General features: G+C 48.9%; 3 protein-coding genes across 23 annotated transcripts in view; 1 reads left to right on the top strand and 2 right to left on the bottom strand.

The window, feature by feature from the left end:
- The window catches only part of CNOT1 (CCR4-NOT transcription complex subunit 1), a 100,708-nt gene extending 92,344 nt beyond the window's left edge, over positions 1 to 8,364 (top strand). For 7 of the 13 annotated variants that reach the window (XM_021093957.1, XM_021093955.1, XM_021093960.1 and 4 more), the window contains exons 44-49: positions 344 to 517; positions 2,337 to 2,486; positions 3,151 to 3,331; positions 5,708 to 5,840; positions 7,066 to 7,200; positions 7,309 to 8,364. In XM_021093957.1, coding sequence (XP_020949616.1) covers positions 344 to 517; positions 2,337 to 2,486; positions 3,151 to 3,331; positions 5,708 to 5,840; positions 7,066 to 7,200; positions 7,309 to 7,387 — 852 coding nt within the window. In that variant the 3' untranslated portion in view covers positions 7,388 to 8,364. The remainder of the gene's footprint in view (positions 1 to 343; positions 518 to 2,336; positions 2,487 to 3,150; positions 3,332 to 5,707; positions 5,841 to 7,065; positions 7,201 to 7,308) is intronic. The other 6 variants (XR_002344547.1, XM_021093965.1, XM_021093963.1 and 3 more) reach the window with 2 other exon arrangements.
- Positions 9,248 to 13,417, bottom strand: SETD6 (SET domain containing 6). The gene is given in 11 exon segments (XM_003355790.5): positions 9,248 to 9,820; positions 10,416 to 10,558; positions 10,721 to 10,901; positions 12,016 to 12,133; positions 12,262 to 12,456; positions 12,581 to 12,722; positions 12,802 to 12,882; positions 12,885 to 12,945; positions 13,036 to 13,073; positions 13,076 to 13,124; positions 13,341 to 13,417. Coding segments are annotated over 11 exon segments (1,341 nt in total). The 5' UTR covers positions 13,368 to 13,417; the 3' UTR covers positions 9,248 to 9,514.
- The window catches only part of NDRG4 (NDRG family member 4), a 42,706-nt gene continuing 37,342 nt past the window's right edge, over positions 14,376 to 19,739 (bottom strand). For 4 of the 9 annotated variants that reach the window (XM_021093970.1, XM_021093968.1, XM_005664393.3 and 1 more), the window contains 5 exons: positions 19,070 to 19,117; positions 18,871 to 18,906; positions 18,699 to 18,750; positions 17,306 to 17,344; positions 14,376 to 16,506 (listed from right to left, as the gene is read on the bottom strand). In XM_021093970.1, the coding sequence (XP_020949629.1) occupies positions 16,352 to 16,506; positions 17,306 to 17,344; positions 18,699 to 18,750; positions 18,871 to 18,906; positions 19,070 to 19,117 (330 nt within the window). In that variant the 3' untranslated portion in view covers positions 14,376 to 16,351. Of the gene's footprint in view, positions 16,507 to 17,305; positions 17,422 to 18,698; positions 18,751 to 18,870; positions 18,907 to 19,069; positions 19,118 to 19,739 lie in introns of all 9 variants that reach the window. The other 5 variants (XM_021093972.1, XM_021093971.1, XM_021093967.1 and 2 more) reach the window with 2 other exon arrangements.

Raw genomic sequence — 19,739 nt, 5'->3', positions numbered from 1 at the left:
TTTCTTTGTTGTTATAAAGGGGTATTCAGACTTTATTTTTTTGTTTGGGTTTTGGAAAGGTGTATTTTTAAAATGTGTACTCTATCGTTAAATCTTTTCACAAAACCAACTTTTAGTCTAGCTTTGATTTCCATTCCCCACCCCTATACTTTAAAATTGTTTAAATTGATTTCTGCTTTTCTACTTTGTTTTTTATTAGCTATGTCTTTTTCAGTTTCTATGTATATATATTTTGCATTTTGTCTTTTTTTACGTAGGTTAAATTCATAATAGTAAAAAATGTCACTCCCGTTTTGTTACTGTGGAAACAGCCAATGTTTTTCTTGTTTTTTTAAAAAAATAGGGCACTTTAAGAGTGCTGCTGGTTCTTTTGCATGATTTCCCTGAGTTCCTTTGTGATTACCATTATGGATTCTGTGATGTGATCCCACCTAATTGTATCCAGCTAAGAAATCTGATCCTGAGTGCCTTCCCAAGAAACATGAGGCTCCCAGACCCGTTCACTCCTAATCTGAAGGTAAAGTTCCAAACAGTTACAGGGAAAAAAAGTTATGTCTTAATATTTTAGTCCTTTCTCTGGTAAGTGGGCCTGTACCCTCCCCAGCATACATAGATACATGCACGTTATTTGTTAGGCAAAAGGTGCTCTCTTAGTAACAGTCATGTTATTAAGCCTGATCAGGTATGATAACTCTAGGAGTTCCTATTGTGGCCCAGCAGCTTAGGGACCTAATATCTGTGAGGATGAGGGTTTGATCCCTGACCTTGCTCAGTGGGTTATGGATTCAGTGCTGCTGCAAGCTGCAGTGTAGGCTGCAGATTTGACTTGGATCTGGCATTGCTGTGGCTGTGGTGTAGGCCGGCACTGCAGTTCTGGTTCGATCCCTAGCTTTGGAACTTCCACATGCTGCAGGTGCGGCCTTCAAAGGGGGAACAAAGAAGTATGATAATGCTGCTAAATACTGGTTCACAGTATTTGTCTAGTTGCTGTTTTCAATTTCTATATACAATTTAGTCCCATTTATGGAACCTCAACCTTAATGTTGGGTTAGTCATTTGGTGGCGGTCCCAGTGGCACAGAGTTGCAAAGTAGACACTTGTATAACACTACATTTCACAGGTGCTTTGGATGTGTGCACTTGTTTTGTTTGAATTGTCAAAGTAAAGTTGAGAAGGGACTGTTCAAAAATCATACCACACAGGAGTTCTCTTATGGCACAGTGGGTTAAGGATCTGGTGTTGCTATTGCAGTGGATTGGGTTGCTACTGTGGCATGTGTTTGATTCCTGGCCTGGGAACTTCCACTTGGCACAGATGTGCCTCCACCCCGCATCACACCACACTGACAGTGACTACAGGAATTTTAATGTATTTTTTACTTTTTTTTTTTTTTGGTCTTTTGTCTTTTTAGGGCTGCACCTGTGGCATATGGAGGTTCCTAGGCTAGGGGTCAGTTTGCAGCTGTAGCTGTTGGCCTACACCACAGCCACAGCAACTCGGGATCCAAGCCGTGTCTGTGACCTACAGCACAGCTCACGGCAATGCCCGGATCTTTAACCCACTGAGCAAGGCCAGGGGTCAAACCCACATCCTCATGGATACTAGTTGGGTTTGTTAACCACTGAGCCATGACAGGAACTCCTTTTTTTTTTTTCCCCCTTAAACATGCCTTTCTTTCTTTTTTTTTTTTTTCTTTTTTTTTGTCTTTTGAGGGCCGCTCCTGCGGCATATGGAGGTTCCCAGGCTAGAGGGCGAATCGGCGCTGTAGCCACGGGCCTACGCCAGAGCCACAGCAACGTGGCATCCGAGCCGCGTCTGCGACCTATACCACAGCTCACGGCAATGCTGGATCCTTAACCCACTGAGCGAGGCCAGGGACGAACCCACAACCTCATGGTTCCTCGTCAGATTCGTTAACCACTGAGGCACGATGGGAACTCCACCTTTCTTTTTTTTAAAGTGGCAGGTATCATGTCTTGTTCTGTTAGGGCATCTTCCAAAGGCTAGGGCTCTTGGTGAATGAGGAATCTCATTCTGTACTCTTATTTGAAATCCAAGTCCAGGAGAAAAACAGTTAGTGGTGTAAACTAGACCTCTCCACAGAAAATACCTATCCTGTGTTAAGAAAGATAACATAGTATAGAATGAGAGATTACTAATCACTTTATATGTAGATTCTTCTAATTAAAGTCTGTTAATAAAAAGCAGCAGCTCTTTAAGATATTTATAAAGTATATAGTTTTAGAAACAGTTCTACCATTTTCCAGAATAGATACAATTTGCTGTTAAGTCCTGCAAATGCTTCTGGATATGATTATTGCATTTGTCTGTGGCAGGTGGATATGTTGAGTGAAATTAACATTGCACCCCGGATTCTCACCAATTTCACTGGAGTGATGCCACCTCAGTTCAAAAAGGATTTGGATTCCTATCTTAAAACTCGATCACCCGTCACTTTTCTGTCTGATCTGCGTAGCAACCTACAGGTTAATTGGTTTGTCTTAAACTCTCCATCTTTCATGTATGCACAGTCTTGTGCCCAGACTCTTTGAAGTTAGTCTTTTCAACTTCATTTAAAGGTTTTAAAGCACATTGTCTCTTTTACTGGCTGGTAAGAAAAACTGGATTATACATTTTACTAGTTGATTTTGCCAGTGATGCAAAACTATAGCCTTGGAAGAGGCAGCCAGGGAATGGACTGATTTTAAGAATTGATTGCTGATATTCATTCCCATAACTCCAAGACTTAATAAATAAACAGACTCTGGTTGTTTTCTGTATAGAAAATGACTTGAGGTTGTATCATCTTTCCAGTCTTTCCATACCGAGAAAATACATTTTTTTTCTCCTCTCTGAATCCTTTTTTATAATTGAGATAGTGCATAATTTGACTCTATAAACTTTTTTGCTGATAACTGTTAAAACTCTGGCTTTTCAAGGGAAATCATGTTTCTGTTTTTGATAAAACCACATTTTGGGCAGCTGTGTATTTGTTCAGTAACTTCACAGATTCAAGCAAATATCTAAAATTTAAGCCACAAATATTGGGAGTTCAGCTTTTCTACAAAAGGCATAAAAAAGGGTTTTTAGAATTGGTGCCTGAATTAATCCTCTGTGAGAGTAAGTCAGCTTTCTGTTTTGTTCATTTAGGTATCCAATGAGCCTGGCAATCGCTACAACCTCCAGCTCATTAATGCACTGGTGCTCTATGTAGGGACTCAGGCCATTGCACACATCCACAACAAGGGTAGCACGCCTTCAATGAGCACGATCACCCACTCGGCTCACATGGACATCTTCCAGAACCTGGCTGTGGACTTGGACACTGAAGGTAGGTGAAGCTAGCCAGTCCTGAGTCATGTTCTCTGCCCTTGTCACAATCTGGTCCTAAAAATACTTTAAGCCACAATAGACAATGTTCCGTCAATATGGTTATGGGACTGGCTAGCCATTTTATCTTTTTTATTGTTGTTCTTTTTAGGGCCTCATCTGCAGCATATGGAGGTTCCCAGGCTAGAGGTCTTATCGAAGCTGTAGGTCGAATTGGACCTATACCACAGCTACGGCAACACCAAGATCCTTAACCCAATGAACAAGGCCAGGGGTCGAACCTGCATCCTCAAAATGGATCCTGGTCAGATTCATTTCCACTGAGCCACAATGCGAACTCCATCATTGTATCTTTAATTGGATAGTATCTGCTCAATACAGAAAACACAGGAAACATAAAGGAAAGAATACTTAGCACCTCAGTTAATATTTCAGTGTGTATGTGAAAATAAACATGTTCTGGGAGTTCCCGTTGTGGCTCAGTGGTTAACGAATCTGACTAGGAACCATGAGGTTGTGGGTTTGATCCCTGGCCTCGCTCAGTGGTTTAAGGATCTGATGTTGCGTGAGCTGTGGTATAGATTGCAGACACGGCTCAGATCTCCCACTGCTGTGGCTCTGGCGTAGGCTGGCAGCTACAGCTCTGATTTGACCCCTAGCCTGGGAACCTCCGTATGCTGAGGGAGTAGCCCTAGAAAAAGCAAAAAGACAAAAAACAAACATGTTCTTTTAAAATAGGCTGATGTTACTTGTTTTGTTAGCCTATTATTCCAACATTTATTGGTGCCTCTTTGCCAAGCAGTATGTTAACTATTAGGTGTAAAAAGATTAATGAATAGGACTTCTTTACCTGCTCTACAAAAAATTCACAGTATAATTCCTATTGTAGGTTGCATCATGCCTGGTTGAACTACATTTTATTTATTTTTTTCCTTTTTAGGGCTGCACCCATGGCATATGGAGGTCGCCAAGCTAGGGGTTGAATCGGTGCTGCAGCCACTGGCCTACACCATGACCACAGCAATGCTAGATCTGAGCTGCATCTGCGACCTACACCACAACTCATGGCAATGCCAGATCCTTAACCCACTGAGTGAGGCGAGGGATTTAAACTGTGTCCTCATGGTTCCTAGTCAGATTCGTTTCCACTGTGCCACAATGGGAACTCCAAATTGAACTACATCTTTTGGTGTTCTGGATTCATTGTTGTATTTAAGAGACCCTAGTAGATGATGACCAACTGAGCTATACAATCCTGCCCCCCCCCTTTTTTTTTTGGCTGCTGTGTGGCATGTGGAGTTCCTAGGCCAGAGATCAGATCTGAGCTGCAGTTTTGGCAATGCCAGATCCTTAACACATTGCACTAAGCTGGGGATCAAACCTGCATCTCAGCACTGCAGAGATGGCCACCCATCAGAACTCTAATCCTGCTTATTTTATTTTTTTTTGCTTTTTAGGGCTGCACCCGTCGAATATGGAGGTTCCCAGGCTAGGGTCAAATCAGAGCTACAACTGCCAGCCTACGCCACAACCACAGCAACACAGATTCTGAGTGAGCTGTGTCTTGGACCTACAGCAAAGCTCACACAGCAACGCGGGATCTTTAACCCACTGAGTGAGGTCAGGGATGAACCTTGTATTCAGTCAGTATTCTCAGGGATACTAGTTGGATTCTTCTGCTGCGCCACAACGGGAACTCCTAATCCTGCTTATTTAAACTAAACACATGTATTTTACAAGGATGCCTACTTTTAACTTTGCTATAGACTCTTGAGAAGCTAGTTTTTAAGCTAATCACTTGTCTATAGGAGGAGGGGTTTTGAGACAGCTTAAAGTCAAGGTTTAACATAATTGAATACCATTATGTCCAGAGCACAACAAAAAAAGAGGGTAGGCTTTAAGAAAGTGTTAAAGCTCATTCTAATAGCCTTACAAACCTAATTATAAGCAGAGGCAGACAACTAAGTCCAATTAAGGTAATTTTATTACAATATAGTTTTCAACTAGCACTTCTCAAGTATACCCCTTGGGGGTAATCCCTAAGACCTTTACAGAACAGCTGTGAAGTCAGAACTATTTTCATAGTAATAAATTTGCCTGTTTTCACACTCAGTTTTGTCACAAGTGTACAGTGGAGCTTTCCAGAGGCCACATGAAATACCACACTGGAACAGATGGGAACATAAGGACAGAAATCAGAATCCAGCAGAATGTAAAATAATGACACCTCTTCACTAAGTTTTTTGGGACAATGCTTATTTTTTAAAATAATTTTCTTTACACTAAAATTTTTCTAATGTGAAAAACAAGTAAATGATTTTCCTCTGATACTGGTCTTTAAGAGCAAATTTTTGTTAAGCTGAAATTTAATTTCTAGGTCGGTATCTCTTCTTGAATGCAATTGCAAATCAGCTGCGGTACCCAAATAGCCACACTCACTACTTCAGCTGCACAATGCTGTACCTTTTTGCAGAGGCCAACACTGAAGCTATCCAAGAACAGATCACAAGGTAAGAGAGAAGTCTGTTTCCCAGAGACTTCTAAGTGGAGCCTCTTCTTCCCCTTTATTATGAATTGAGTGTTTTGCATTCAGGTTCACTGAGCATCTTTTACTTGTTAAAACAGCTGTGAACAAAGTAAGTAGAGAACTACTAATAATTGCTGAAACAAAAAATTTTCAACAGAAGGGGCCAACATTTGATAGGTCAAGACTTTTTCTCTCCAGTGGTGGTGTCAGCATTTTTAACCAGAGTCCTGAATCATAAAGGCCTTTCAAAGGCCATGTTCAAGAGCTTATATTTGTCTTGATACTCTAAGTTAAAGGTTTTAAGCAGGAGAAATAACAAGATTATATGTATTCCTAACAATAATCAGGAATCTGTTTTAGACTGTTTGTACTATATATAGCATTGGAGATCAGGAAATGGGTACATTCTAATAAGAGATATATACACAAACATTAAAAACTAGACCAGCGAGTTCCCTGGCTTAGCAGGAAAGGCTCTGGCGTTGTCACTGCTGTGGCTTAGATTCAGTCTCTGGAACTTCAGCATGCCACAAGCGTGGCAAAAAAAACCCCCCAAAAAACTAGACCAGTCTTCTTAAACTTGCCTCTTCGCCTAATATAGTTTCTGATTATTAGATACAGAGTATTCCTTAGGTTTATATACCAAAAACTAACTAGTATTTTATTATTAGATCTTTAGATGATAAAGGGTTATTTTGTGATTATACATAATGAACTTCCTTGTACTTATTTTGTCTTGTGCTTTATTAGGTCCTTAGGATAAGTTTAGAAGTACAGTTGGTAGATCAAAGAATGTGAACATTTAAGCCAATTCTAACTGTACCATTCAGAATTACCCACCTAGTTTATACATGTACTAATGGTATTAGAATTTAGTTTCCTGTTTACTCTCATTGTATGTTCCTTAACTGATTACACCTTCTGTGTGCCATTTAAATTATTATTATTATTCTTTGTCAATTATTGACACTATTATTCTTTCCTTTAGTCAGTAATGGGAATAGGTGGGATTCAAACCCATGTTATGTAATTCTAGAATCTCACTGCATTAAACATGTATGTATTAATCCACCTGTCTTTTGTAAAGCTAACAACTTCTGCATGTAGTGTAATAGTCAGGGAGAAGAGTTAGGAAAAAGAATAATGGGGAAGTGGTGGTGAATTTCTGTATTTCTCTGTGTATTAACGTTCTTCTTTCCCTTCTCTAGGGTTCTTTTGGAACGGTTGATTGTAAATAGGCCACATCCTTGGGGTCTTCTTATTACCTTCATTGAGCTGATTAAAAACCCAGCGTTCAAGTTCTGGAACCATGAGTTTGTACACTGTGCCCCAGAAATTGAAAAGTGAGTTAAAAGTTAATGAGAGTCATTTGATGGCTTCAGTTTGCATGGGTGATTAAGAAGGCAAAGGTGAACTTTTCTCACAAACCTGTAACTGTTTCTATTCTTTAGGTTATTCCAGTCGGTCGCGCAGTGCTGCATGGGACAGAAGCAGGCTCAACAAGTAATGGAAGGGACAGGTGCCAGTTAGATGGAACCACATCTCTGCTGCAAATGTGTCAGCCTGGAAGTCCCACTCTACCAAGTTGCTAAACTGGCTGAAGATCCTTTCAGCTCTTCCTGATTTTCCCAGCCCTTTGGTTCTCGGGTATCTGTCCCAATTACTGTTTGGGTCAGCTTCCTGTCTATGTGGGCACGTTCCAAAGTTTAAATGCATTTTTTTGACTCTTGGCCAAAATTTAGAAGATGCTGTGAATATCATTTTGAACTTGTGTAAATATATGAAAGAGAAAACCTTTGTCTGGAACTTCTTGGGTTCGTGCAAGTAGATAAACTGGTACCTGCCCAGCCTATAATTGAAGAGGCTGCTGATGCCATTTACTTGGTCTGGGGAGGGTATAGCTCCAGGTCTTACAACATTCCAGGTGTCCCAAAGAATAGCAAAAAAGCCACTTGAAGAAATATTATGTAACTTATTTTTTTTTTTAATGTAGATGGGGACCTCGATAATCACAGAGTTTAAAATGTGATTGTGTAGAATTTGGTATGCCAGCAAACATGGGAAGAGCTCACAATTGAGATCCCATGGGTTTTTGTTTTGCCTCTTCCCCCAACCTAAAGCTGGCTGGGAGAGCATCATCTTCACATTTCTGCTGGAGAACATATTATACTCCTTGGGCCCTGTGAGACACCTCTTTTTCTAAAGGGAAGCCAGACCAGGCCTAACCTGCCCCCCACCTCCTGATTACTTATAAATTTGGGGGGGAAAATCAAAACAGTATGAATTGCCCTCCCCCATTATCCCAACGAATGGCCATACAGGCCAAGCTGAACAACAACAAAGTCCAAAGGACCAATACAACCCCTTTTGTAAGGACTCTGTATGTTTTGTAAATGTATTGGTCCATGTGTTGTATTTTTTAGGCTTTCTAGTTCTTGGGCTTTAGCTTCCCTACTTCCTGTATGTGTATGCATACTGTAGTCAAATTATTAAAGTCATGACACACACACATGAGTCCACCGTGCCTTTCTCAGTAGCAGCCAGTGCTGGTGGTGAGGAGGAAAGTGGACAGCCCAGCCTTCCCACTGGGGCCTTTGGGAAACACCAACTTTTCCTGAAGGGTAGCTTTTCCCACTACCAACCAATCTGGCATATTTAAACAAGGAAGTGACTGCAAAGTATTTTCCTTTCCAACAGTTAAAAATAATTGGAGCAGGTTTGTAAATGGGTAAACAATTTCAAAAGTGCTCCCTTAAAAAAATATCCTTTACCCTCAAAATTTTTAAAAAGTATAAAGTACGTATTTAAAAAACGTAAAATACGTACTTTATAACTTAACCCACTTGTAATATACCTTACCTTTCATGACAAGTTTTATGGCTAAAGAGGACAGAAAGGTTCAAGACAAAATGGAAGAAATCTGGAGTTCCCACTGTTGGTGCAGTGGGTTAAGAACCTGACTACAGTTGCTTAGGCTGCTATGGAGACATGGGTTTGATCCCTGGTCTGGTGCAGGGTTAAGGATCTGGCATGGCCAACAGCTGTGGCATAGTCTGCAGCCGTAGATTCAATCCCCGGCCCAGGAATTTCATATTTTGTGGGTACAGCCAAAAATAAAAATGAAAATACAAACCTTACATGGGGGCTTGACGGTCATTGGTGTCTTAAGGGCGAGTTGTGCCGTCTACGCTGCTATGGAATTAAGACAATTGCTCAGAGTCCCAGTAACAGCTTTTTAAAGCCTCCAGCAGGAAAAAGTTTTGGAAAGTGACTTGCTCAAAAGGCAGACTTGGATTTGAACCATGTTTTTTTAAATGGAACTGACCACCACACTCAAGGTAAAGGGTGTCAAAACCCATGTTGTTAAATACTAGACAACAACAAAACCCATCACTGTTCAAACTGAGAATAAAACAGCTATAAAACTTATTAGTAGTCTTAGTAACAACAGACAGTGATTCCTACGTCTACTGCTCCCGACCCTTAAGCACATCACTCTTACCTTGGAGTTCTTCCCAGACAACAACTTTGCTACTTTTCCTTTTGGCATTTAATACAAAAAGCAAAGCAAAAGGCCCTAATTTTTCTTCGCATCACTGAGTATCAGCTTAGATTATAAAGTTCTTCTGGATGCTTCTTCAGGCAACAGCAAAGCTGCTAACTTGTCAGTTCCAACAACTGGTGTAAGATCATCTTCTGACCATAACGAACCTGTAAGGCTTGCTGTTCCCTCCAGCTTAGTTTGGCGTAGACCTCTTTATTACTGATTAAGTCTTGCTCACTTTTCAAGTCTGTGGCATAGGATTGCAGGGTTAACAAAACACTGTTCCGAAGAAGCTGTCTCCATGATGCTCTGAGTTTGGGAATGTTTGTGATTGTCAGACTGTCTTCTTCCCTTTTATCATCTCCCCATCCATCCTGGTCTTTAAACTCTCTGAACTCCTCAGCAGGCATACACAGTACCTAGAAACAACCATGGGACCCTTTAAATAGGACATAATAGAGAAGCCAGCGTAGTTATTCCTGCTATGGTGCACTGGGTTAATGCAGCAACTGGGGTCACTGCTGGTTTGAGCCCTGGCCCAGCACTATGGGTTAAACGATCTGGCATTGCCGCAGCTATGGCTCAGATTTGATCCTTGGCCTGGAAACTTGCACATGCTGTTGGTGAGGCCATTTTTTTAGGGCCACACCTGTGGCATATGGAAGTTCTCAGGCCAGGGGTCTAATCACGGCTACAGCTGCTAGGCTATACCATGGCCACAGCAACTCAGGACCTGAGCCTCGTCTGCGACTTAAACCACAGCTCACAGGAATGGCTGATCCTTAACCCACTGAGCAAGGTCAGGGATTGAACCCGAGTCCTGATGGATACTAGTGGACTTCCTTTCCGCTGAGCCACAACGGCAACTCCTGGGTGTGGCCATTTAAAAAAGAAAGGAAGCCAGTTTCTCCTGGTAGCACTTAAGTGTCCTCTCCCTCCATCCCACCTTTCCTCTCATCTGGCTCTAAATACTTTAGCCATTTTGAGCATTAAACAGCATTCTGAGCCCTTTACCTTGAGTGTGGTAGTCAGTTCCTCTTCGGTCAGCACTTCCTCCCGCCCAATCACAAAGGCTCCCTCTTCCCCTACCATCTCCAGTTTGCATAAGAAATCCCAGCGTTCATACAGTAGGAGCCGTTCAGCTTCAATTTTGGTTCCTGTACGTAGAAAAGCATGAGTGTGAAAGTCTCATGCCCAAGAGCTTATTTCTCCTTAGTCTACCACTTCCTCTACAAAAAAAGGGGCAACTGCTATTTAGCAGAGCAGCTGGGGCAGGGATGGAGACACATTAGACTAGTGTCCAGTGTCTAATCACTCACCTTGTAATGCTGCTTCACGAACTGTCACCATCTGAATATCAGCTGTGTCATCCTTGTTGTCAGGATATGGTTCAACAAAACCGTACATGTGGATCAGTTGCCAATTAGCCATTTGCCCATAAGTGTTGAAAATCTCATGGCCTTTAGGAATGGACTGAGTGGCCACCATCCGGAGACAATTCTGGGGTGGAAGGGAGAAGCTGGGGCCAGGCCCTTCCCAGGCCAGCCCCACGAAGATTACTTCCCTCTTTAGAAAAGCCTCCAGCAGGTATATATAGTTCAGCAATGAGACTGAGACTATACCTACCAACATTCTACTGTAATTCCTGTTAAGATCCTGTACTGTAGAATGAGAGGGGTGAGGCTTATAAAGGTCAAAGGTCAGACCAAAGTTCTGGTAGGTGAAATCTATTCACGCACCTCCAGCACTAAAAGGCTGCTAGCTATAAAACAATTAGGAGTTCCCATTGTGGCAATTAATATCCATGAGGATGTGGGTTCGATCCCTGGCCTCACTCAGTGGGTTAAAGAATCTGGCGGTGCATGAACTGCATGTAGGTCACAGATGCAGCTCAAATCTGGCGTTGCTGTGGCTTGTGAAGGCCTGCAGCTCCAGTTCCACCCCTAGCCTGGGAACTTCCATATGCCTCAGGGCAGCCTTTAAAAAAAATTTTTTTTCCCCCAACACAAAGTACACACAGCAAGTGAAGACAAGGATTTAAAAATAACAGCTATTTCCTAATTTTTAATTCCTAAACTCAGATCTTTCATTAACTTTCCATTTAGCAGACAACTGATAGAAACACAGCCCTGGTGGAGGTTCCCTGTGGCATAGTGGGTTAATCTGGCCTTGTCACAGTGGCTAGGGTTGCATGCTATGGTGCAGATTTAATCCCTGGCCCAGAAAAAAATAAACACAGCCCTGATATCTTAAACTTCTGACTTAAAACACACCCTCTCTTCCTGAGAAGTACTGACACTAGCTGTTCCAGACTGCTGTCCAGAGGGCCTCAAAACAATCTTGGCTTACTGGCACTGCACAAAACAACCAGCATCAAATGATGGTGTATTGTTTATCAGAGGCTTAACCCCAACTGTCTTTGAGATGTTCTGTGTTCAGATGCTCTCAAAGTACACAGAGGAGGAGCTAATTTCACCTACCCATTTTTAGCATGAGAATGGAGCCCATTTAGTTTAGCTCAACTGCCAGGTCAGCATAAGCAGCACACTGGTTTTGCATCAAATGCCCAATCATCAATGCACGCAAGAACAAGAACTGGGAGGTATCCACTCACTGGAGAATACTCTAGATTGGCATTGTGATTGGCTAAGTGGTTTAGTATGTCTGCAGCAGGCACCATCAAAGGGGAGTTTGGTTCCTTTTCATCTTCTTCCTCCAGTGGTTCCTGAAAGCTGCCACAGAGAGAACTTTGCTAAAGCCCAGTGCAGGGGTGAGAGACCAGCTGGGGTTCACTGTTCTGTCCCCTCTCCTCCCTCAATAAAGTTCTAAAGTGGTTCTTTTCAAGGTTCTGCTCACTGACCTGTAGGCCATCACAAGAGCCACAAGCTGGTGGTAGAGTTCCAGAGAGCGAACCCTGGGGCTGAAAAGATCAGGGTGGGCTTCCATGAAGGGCAGCACGATGGAATAATACTCGCTGCGGATGTTGGCCAAGTCCTTCTCCACGGCCTCAGGTACGCCTGTGCCCTGCAGCAATCGCCGACGCTCCTCCTCTGGCCTGCAGTGACACCCCCACCCAGGTTCTTCATACACTAGCAGCTTGGGAACCTCGTTCCAAGGGCAGGGTGATTCCAGCCAGGTTACGGTTCTGGCGCTCCCCGGATCTCCCCTACGGCTCTCACCAGAACATGGGGTGCTCCAAGCGGCCCAGCTCGGGCCAGAGCGCAAAGTAGGGACTCCAGGGCGAGGCCGGGGCCTGCAGCTCATGGAGCAACGCCAGCAGCAGCGGCACCCAGCCCGACTGGCTCTGCAGCGCGCCTCGCTCTGAAGGAAACACAGAAATCAGGGCCCTGGCCGGCCCCTCTGGCCCGCCTCGGTGTCCTACCCAAGCCAGCGTGCCCACCTCGCTCCAGCAGGCCGCTGATGGAGCAGGTGTGCTGTGACAGAACTGCGGCCCGCGGCACCACGAACAGCAGCTCCCCGGCTGCACGCTCTCCCGGGCCACCATGCCGTAGCCGGCCACCGTGCCTTGCCGGCTCACCGCCACCTGAACAGGGGGAGCGACGGGTCAGAACTGGCCCGCGGCCCCGTCGCGCCCGCCTCCACCTCGCCACCCCCGCCCGCCCGCTCCACTCACCTTGGGGCTCAGCTCCAGGCCCACCCGCCGGCACCAATCAGGAAGCCGGCCACCGGGGCCGGGTCGTCGCCGCCTGCAGGCCCCGCCACCTGAGATAAGCAAGCGCAGTGGCGTGGACCGGCCAAGGAGAGCTCGCTGGGGGCAGAGGAGCCGGCGACGCGCGCGGAGGAAAGGGCTGGGGTTGGGGGAGGGGCTGCGGAGAGGCGGCAAAGGACCCGCCGCAGGGCGCGGAGCCGAGTCCGGGCCAGCGCTGCCGGCGAAGCGCGGTGAGGAAAGGTTGGCTCGCGCCCCCAGCCGCGACTTACCCGCCGGCGCTTCGCCCGAGTCGCCATGGTCCGCGAGCGCTCGCCCCAGCGACCCCTACACCCGCGCGGGCGCTTCCGGCGTACGGGGGGGAGGGGCAAGGAGGCCTTTCTGGGGCGGGGCCTATGTCTCCGCCCCTGGACCACGTGACGTTCGTCTCGGCTTCCAAGCAGAAGATGAATTAGGGTTTGCACCTGGTCACATCATTCCTGCTGAGAACGTCCTTGAGGCCAGGTGTCCCCAGTTGGGTTCAGAAAAAGTGCGGCCAGGTGCAGATAGATCTGTCCCCTTGCCGCCTTGAGACTGGTCTGAGCCAAGCACAACCCTTCCCCTTTTCGGTCTCTGAAAGCTGAGACGCTTCGGGGTAGAAGGCGGGTTTGAAGCGCAAAATCTGATTTCTGGATGAGACGCTAAAGCCTCGCGGCTGGCTGGCTGGCTGTGAGCGCACTCAGGTGGGCAGCCCCCTCCCTTCCTGATCTCTATGCATTTTTACTCAGTCCTTTTATTTGCTCAGTTAGAGCAGTTTGCACATGTGTTTCGGAGTGGTGTGGACAGGGCTCCCAGAGCTAGAATAGACCTACATAGCACATGGGGGGGATACTTTTATTTACATGCTTTTTTATAAACTCAATATCCATTTATTGGGTAAATGGCTGGGAGGATGAATCAGAAATGGTAAACATGGGGAAACAGCATGCCATTAAATTTTTTAAAATGGTGCAGCGAATATAGACGTTACAGGCCTCAGTTTTGAAGTCAAATAATGCCAAGGCCAACTCCCAGCTTGGCTTCTTATGAGGAGTAAATTCAGTTTTCTCAGCTGTGAAATGAAGATAATAATATCCTGTGGAATTAGTGCAGGGATTGGTAAAATAATGTGAAGAGATCTAGAAATACAGAGATGGTTGGGAAATGCCTGTCTTCCCTCTCTGAACGTTCCTCCCCACTTAAAACCCAAGAAGCACCAGCCTCATCAGCCTAAGATTCTGCCCACCTGGAAAGCTTCCCATGATGGGCACAGCATCACCATACTCAAATTCTTCTTAGTTTCTTTATTAGGTTTTCAGCACAGTTAACTCTTTCTATGTTGACAAGGGTTTTTGTTTTACATTTTGTCATCTCAAAGTCTCATGACATCAAGCCACCAGAAAACACAAAAGTAGGCTTTGTACAGAGAGGAAAATAATAAATTCCATTAAAATTTCACTTTGACCAAAGAAGAGACAACTTCCGATGGAAAACCACAGGCAGGAGGACTCAATATACATATGTATATATATATATAATGTATAGATATTTATAGATATCTCATCTGAAAGAACACAGAAAAAAAACAAAAAAAACAAAACCAAAACGAAACCCAAGATTCACAGCGCTATCTACATACAGTAAGAGGGATTAATTCTACCAGCTCTTCAAACTGTCACATTCGCTATTCAGAGGAAGCACGTGAGTGAATAGAACTGGGGACGCACTAACACTCCACTGGGCTCTAGAAGAGTCTAGAGTAATGGCTTAAGATTCTAGTAGGGGGTGATGTATGCAGAGGAAATGTGGATGCACGTGTCCCTCGGCTCCAGAGCACCCCCCATCCCCCCCCCCCCCACAGCCCTGCATTTTTAACTGCTCTCTCCTCTTCTTTTTACTCACTTTGGGGGTTGTGGCAATTGATTTAGGCCCAGAGACAAATGGTTTCTGGGCCAGGAGATTCTAAGTGAGTGAACGGGAAGAATATGGCCCGGCCCTGGGCATCAGGGGGCAGGAGGGGGCTGGGATGTGCGGGGAATCTGCCTGGCCCTTGTTCCCTTCAGGAAACTTCACCTCCCAGCCCAGGACCCATCTAGCCCCAGCCTTGAGACTACCCCGACCAGCTAGGATGGTGGTGTGAGACTGCCAAATCCCGCTCCCTCGGACCAGATTTCTCCAAAGGGACTCTCTCAGTGATGCCTGTGTGAAACACTGGCAGAGCTCAACCAGAACTCTCCCTAGAAACCCTTCCGGCATCCTTGGTCATGCTGCTACTGATTGAGTTGTCCTCTGTGAAACCTGGGGGCAAGAAGGGGGTCTATAGGAACTCTGAGCCACCACTGCCTGCCGGCTTCCAAAGGCAGTCACCATCCAGTTCTCCGAGATATTGTAGCCTTTAACCTCTGCCCTAGTCAGTGCCCCATGGACACAGGATCAGGGGACTTTCTGCCTCAGAGCCTTGGCTCAGAAATGGGACAGAGCCAGGAGGCAGCAGAGTGTGGGCTGGAAGGGAAGTCTGTGGAGTTCCTGCTCTCAAGGTCCTCCGTGTTCTGTCGTCCTTGGGCAAAGAAACTCCTTTCAGCCCCTGCCTGCCTGGTCTTACAGCAAGTACCAGGCCTGCCCAGAGAGCACCAGGAAAACTGCGGTCTGGTAGGAGCGCCCCCTTGCGGCTACTGTTCAAATGATTGTCACATGTGCCTGGAGGGTCTGGGGAGAAAGGCGCCTGCAGGGCTCCAGGGCTCCTGCCCTGGAGGGCTCCCGCTGCTGTCTCCTGGTTCTCATACCAGTGTCGGAGCTGGACCCCGTGCTCCTGCTGTCCCAGAACCCACCCCCTCAAAACCCTATCCCTTCTTCAAACCTCCCTTCCCAGGGAGTCAACCCATGCTTTCTTTAATCCAGAATATTACCCTGGATCCTGGCCAGAGAAGGACTCAAAGCCTCTCCTTAGCTAATCCCCTTCCTCCCAGGAACCCTGCCCTGACTGTGCCTGGGCCGTGGGGATGTGGGAGAGAGGGACTAAGTCAGCCAAGTTAACCAGGAGAGTGCAGGGGCAGGGTCGGGGGAGTGGGCCCCTCAAACCATCTGGAGACTGCTCTGCTGCAGCGTCTAAGCTGGAGCCCCTCATCTTTTTAAACAAAGGAGACGTAACCCTGTTTCCTCCCCTTCACCCTCACAAAAACAAAAGGGGAAATGAGCCATGTGAAGATGGCAGTGGAACATCAATGCGGGCGGGGAGCAGGGGGGCATCTTTGTGGGACCAGGGGCTTCAGCAGGACACCTCCATGGTGTGGTTGACCTGGCCCAGCCCCTCACTGCTCTCCGAGTGGGTGCAGGCCTGCGGGCGGCTGCCATCCACCGAGCTGGCACTGGTGAGGGATGCTGTGCGAGAGCGGGCAAGACGGGTCATGCTGGCCGAGGGCACTGTGGACAGAGAGGGCACCAGGATGAGGACCCGCGGGCGGGCCGGGCGCCAGCAGGTGAGAAAGGGATTCACGCAAGCAAAGCGGCCAGCGAGACCCGTTCTTTCCACCGAAGGCACAGAGGCCCCTCCCAAGCGGGGGTTCTACACCCGCTCCGTCAAGCCCGAGGCATGCAAGGCCAGCCTCGCGGGGAGTGAGCAGAGGGGCGGGGGCCGCAGGGGCCGCCTCACAACCGCTGGCCAGAGCTGTGGCCCAACCGGGTGCCCGGGTGTTGAGCTGGTGCAAGGATGGAATGTTCTTTCCAACTCCGCCCTCCCTCAAGAGGGATGACGGGCCTGGGGGACTAAGACCACGTCTGTAAAGAAGGGCAACGCGTGGGGGCCTCAGACGGCCCTAAATCCAGCTTCTGCCCTCACTCGGAGTTTCCCAAGTGAGACCTGCAGGGAGCGGATTCTACCTTCCTGACCTCAGCCAGCCACTCATCCAGCTCAGGCACGGCCCGGCCCTGACCCCGGGGGTGACACCTCTGAGAGCCCGAGCTCTGCCTCTGAGAGGTTCTGGTTCCAACGGGCTCTGGCAGCCACGGGGCCCGCGGCAGCCTGGAAGCAAGACTGATTTAAAACCCAGGCAGTCTAGAGCCCTCAGCGGGACAGAGCCCACAGAGGAGCAGGACACGGGACGTCTCCACGGCAAGATGCGGCCTGGCTGCAGCGCTGCACGAAGGAAGGAGCAGAGGGTACCGGGGTGAGGGGCGGGGCGGGGGTGTCCATGCATCAGGAGAAGGGGGGCTGTGGGGCTACCTGCTCCTCCACTCAGCCTTCGGTCCTTCAAGTATGCAACTAAGAGAGAAGACAGAGCCGGGGGCGGGGTGGGGGAGACAGAAGACGGGTGAAGAGGCGGTCCGGTGAGGCCAGGGCTTGAGACGGGCCAGGGAGGAGAGGAAGGCGCTGGGGGCTGGGGCAGGGCCAGGGCCTCAGGGAGCCCACTCCTGCCCACCTGCCCGGAGGGAACCACGGCACCGACTGATACCAGTCTGGCCCTAGAAGCCAGGAGAGCGGGGTGGGGCACACATCTTGCTCCTGCTTCTCCAGCCTGGGCTGCGGCCCTGGGGGGGCCTTTGGGGCCTTAACCTAGTCCCGCTGCCCTCCTCATTCCGCTGGGGCCCATCGGCAGAATGGGGGAGGCCTGCACGACCTCTCAAATCCCTCCCAGCTCTTGGGCTGCTTGCTGGTGTTTCTCCTGGGACCCTGAAACCAGGGTCCAGCCTGACAAGCACCACTTGTCCTCCTGTCCCACCAGTGTTCACCGAGTGCTCCCGGGCTCAGGGCCCAGCCTCGGAGCCCTGCGGGGGCTCAGTGTTGGTCTTGGCCTCTCTTTGCCATACTTCTCCACAGATAGGCTGGCACGGGGGTGGGGGAGTCTGTCCTGGCTGGGCTCCCAGCCTTCCCCTCACAGGCCCGTCCTCCCAAAGAGGCACAAGCTCCAGAGGCTGAAGTCTGGGGGGAGAAAACAAATTTCGGGAAGGGAGGCTGCCTCTAGCAGGAGAGCCAGGTATAAGGGGAGATGGACGGAATCAAGGAGCTATGTGTGTGTCACCAAGGGGACGTGGGTTGAAGGGACTCTCGAGCACAAGGGGAAGTTGGGGGCAGGCAGCGAGCCAGTTCCACCGCACGGCCCCCGTTACTTGGGTCTTCAGATCTGCGACCCCCGGGCTTGGCCGCCGTCAGCTCTCCTAACATCCGGATAGCCCCGGGGCCTTCCCCTGTCTCCAGACTCCAAGCCCACTCCTCTGATGCTCCTGGTCCCATTCGGCACCTTCTCGGGTGGTGGTGGAGGCCCAGCAGGCGGTGGGTGGTATGGATGACTCACCGTCAGGCAGGCTTCCCTGGCAGGACTCGGCCCCAGGCCCCCAGGGCTGTAGAAGAGCCCCCACCCCAACAGGCCCAGTCTGGCCAAAAGAAGAGTGGCCCACAGCCTCCCCAAGGGCACAGAGGGCAAGGCCTGGCCTGGCACTATGAACTTACAGCCTCAGTAGAGATGCCCTAGGGGCCCCCGAACACATGGGGGGGGCACATGGAGGAGAGAGTGTGGGGAGCGTGGCACAGCAGCCCATAACAGGACCTCATGCCCCCAGGCTGCTCAGCCCCTCCTGGCCACCTGTCCCAGGGCGGGGCACGGAGGAGGCATACTTACTGTAGCCCATGCCTTGCAGGAAGTATTTGAAGGCTTCAGTCAGCTTCCCGGGCTGCGGGAGGGGACGGAGGGACAGGCATGGGCTTTGACTGGCTGCCTGGGATTCAGGGAGAGAGGAGACTCCCCCCACCCCAGGCCAGGGAAGGGAGGGAGGGAGCGCCAAGAGTCTCACCTGTGTGACCTGGGGGAGGCCCCCGGAATCTGCCATCTGCAGGGGGAGAGAGGGGGGCGAGCTGAGCAGGGGCCCCCTCACACCACCACCCCCTCGACCAGTCACACCATCCTGCCGCCCCCCCCCGCCCCGCCCCGGGTGGGGACTCCAGGCAGGCCCCTCCTGGCGGCTGGGCCTGTGGTGGGGATGAGCGCCTCACCTTCAGGAAGGTCGTGGTGGTTGGATCCAGTTTGGAGTTGCACTCGACCTGGGGACAAGAAGCCAGCTTTAGCAGAGTGAGCGGCCTGAGGGCATTGGGGGACCCCCCCACCAAGTTGCTGAAGCAGGTTCTATCGCCAGAGCTGGGAGGCTCTACTGGTGAGGGAGGGCGTGCAGGGGGCAGAAAGAGGCCGCCACCCCTCCTGGGTGCCTTCTGAAAGGCCAAGGCCCTGGGGATCAGGAGGCAGCCCCCTGAGGGTCCAGGTCCCCGCTACCCCACTCACAACTGCTGCAGGGATGGGGCAGTGCCAGGGCTGCCTTGGCAGGAGTGGCTGGGACCGCACCAGGGACCACAGGAGTTGGGTGTCGAGGTGGGGGAGGGCCAGGGCTCAGCAGGAGCCTCTGAAGCCCTGCCTGGGTCAGGGTGGCAGGCACAGCCACAGCCCTGCCTCCCAGGCCCTCAGGCACAGGCAGAGCATGGTCGACTGGGGCACACTAGGGCAAACCTGGGCATTCCTGGACCCTCCGTGCCAAGGGCATGAAACCTCCAGGCCACAAGTTCCAACAGGAGAGGTGACACGTGATCCACAAATGTAATGGGTGCATGTGGAGGTCAAGGGGCACCACTGTTGTGCTCACGACTTACTTCAGAAAAAATGAATCTAATTTTT

Source organism: Sus scrofa, chromosome 6 (genome assembly GCF_000003025.6).
Source record: "Sus scrofa isolate TJ Tabasco breed Duroc chromosome 6, Sscrofa11.1, whole genome shotgun sequence".
In the NCBI taxonomy this organism is placed as follows: domain Eukaryota; kingdom Metazoa; phylum Chordata; class Mammalia; order Artiodactyla; family Suidae; genus Sus; species Sus scrofa.
This window is presented reverse-complemented; position numbering and strand designations above follow the sequence as displayed.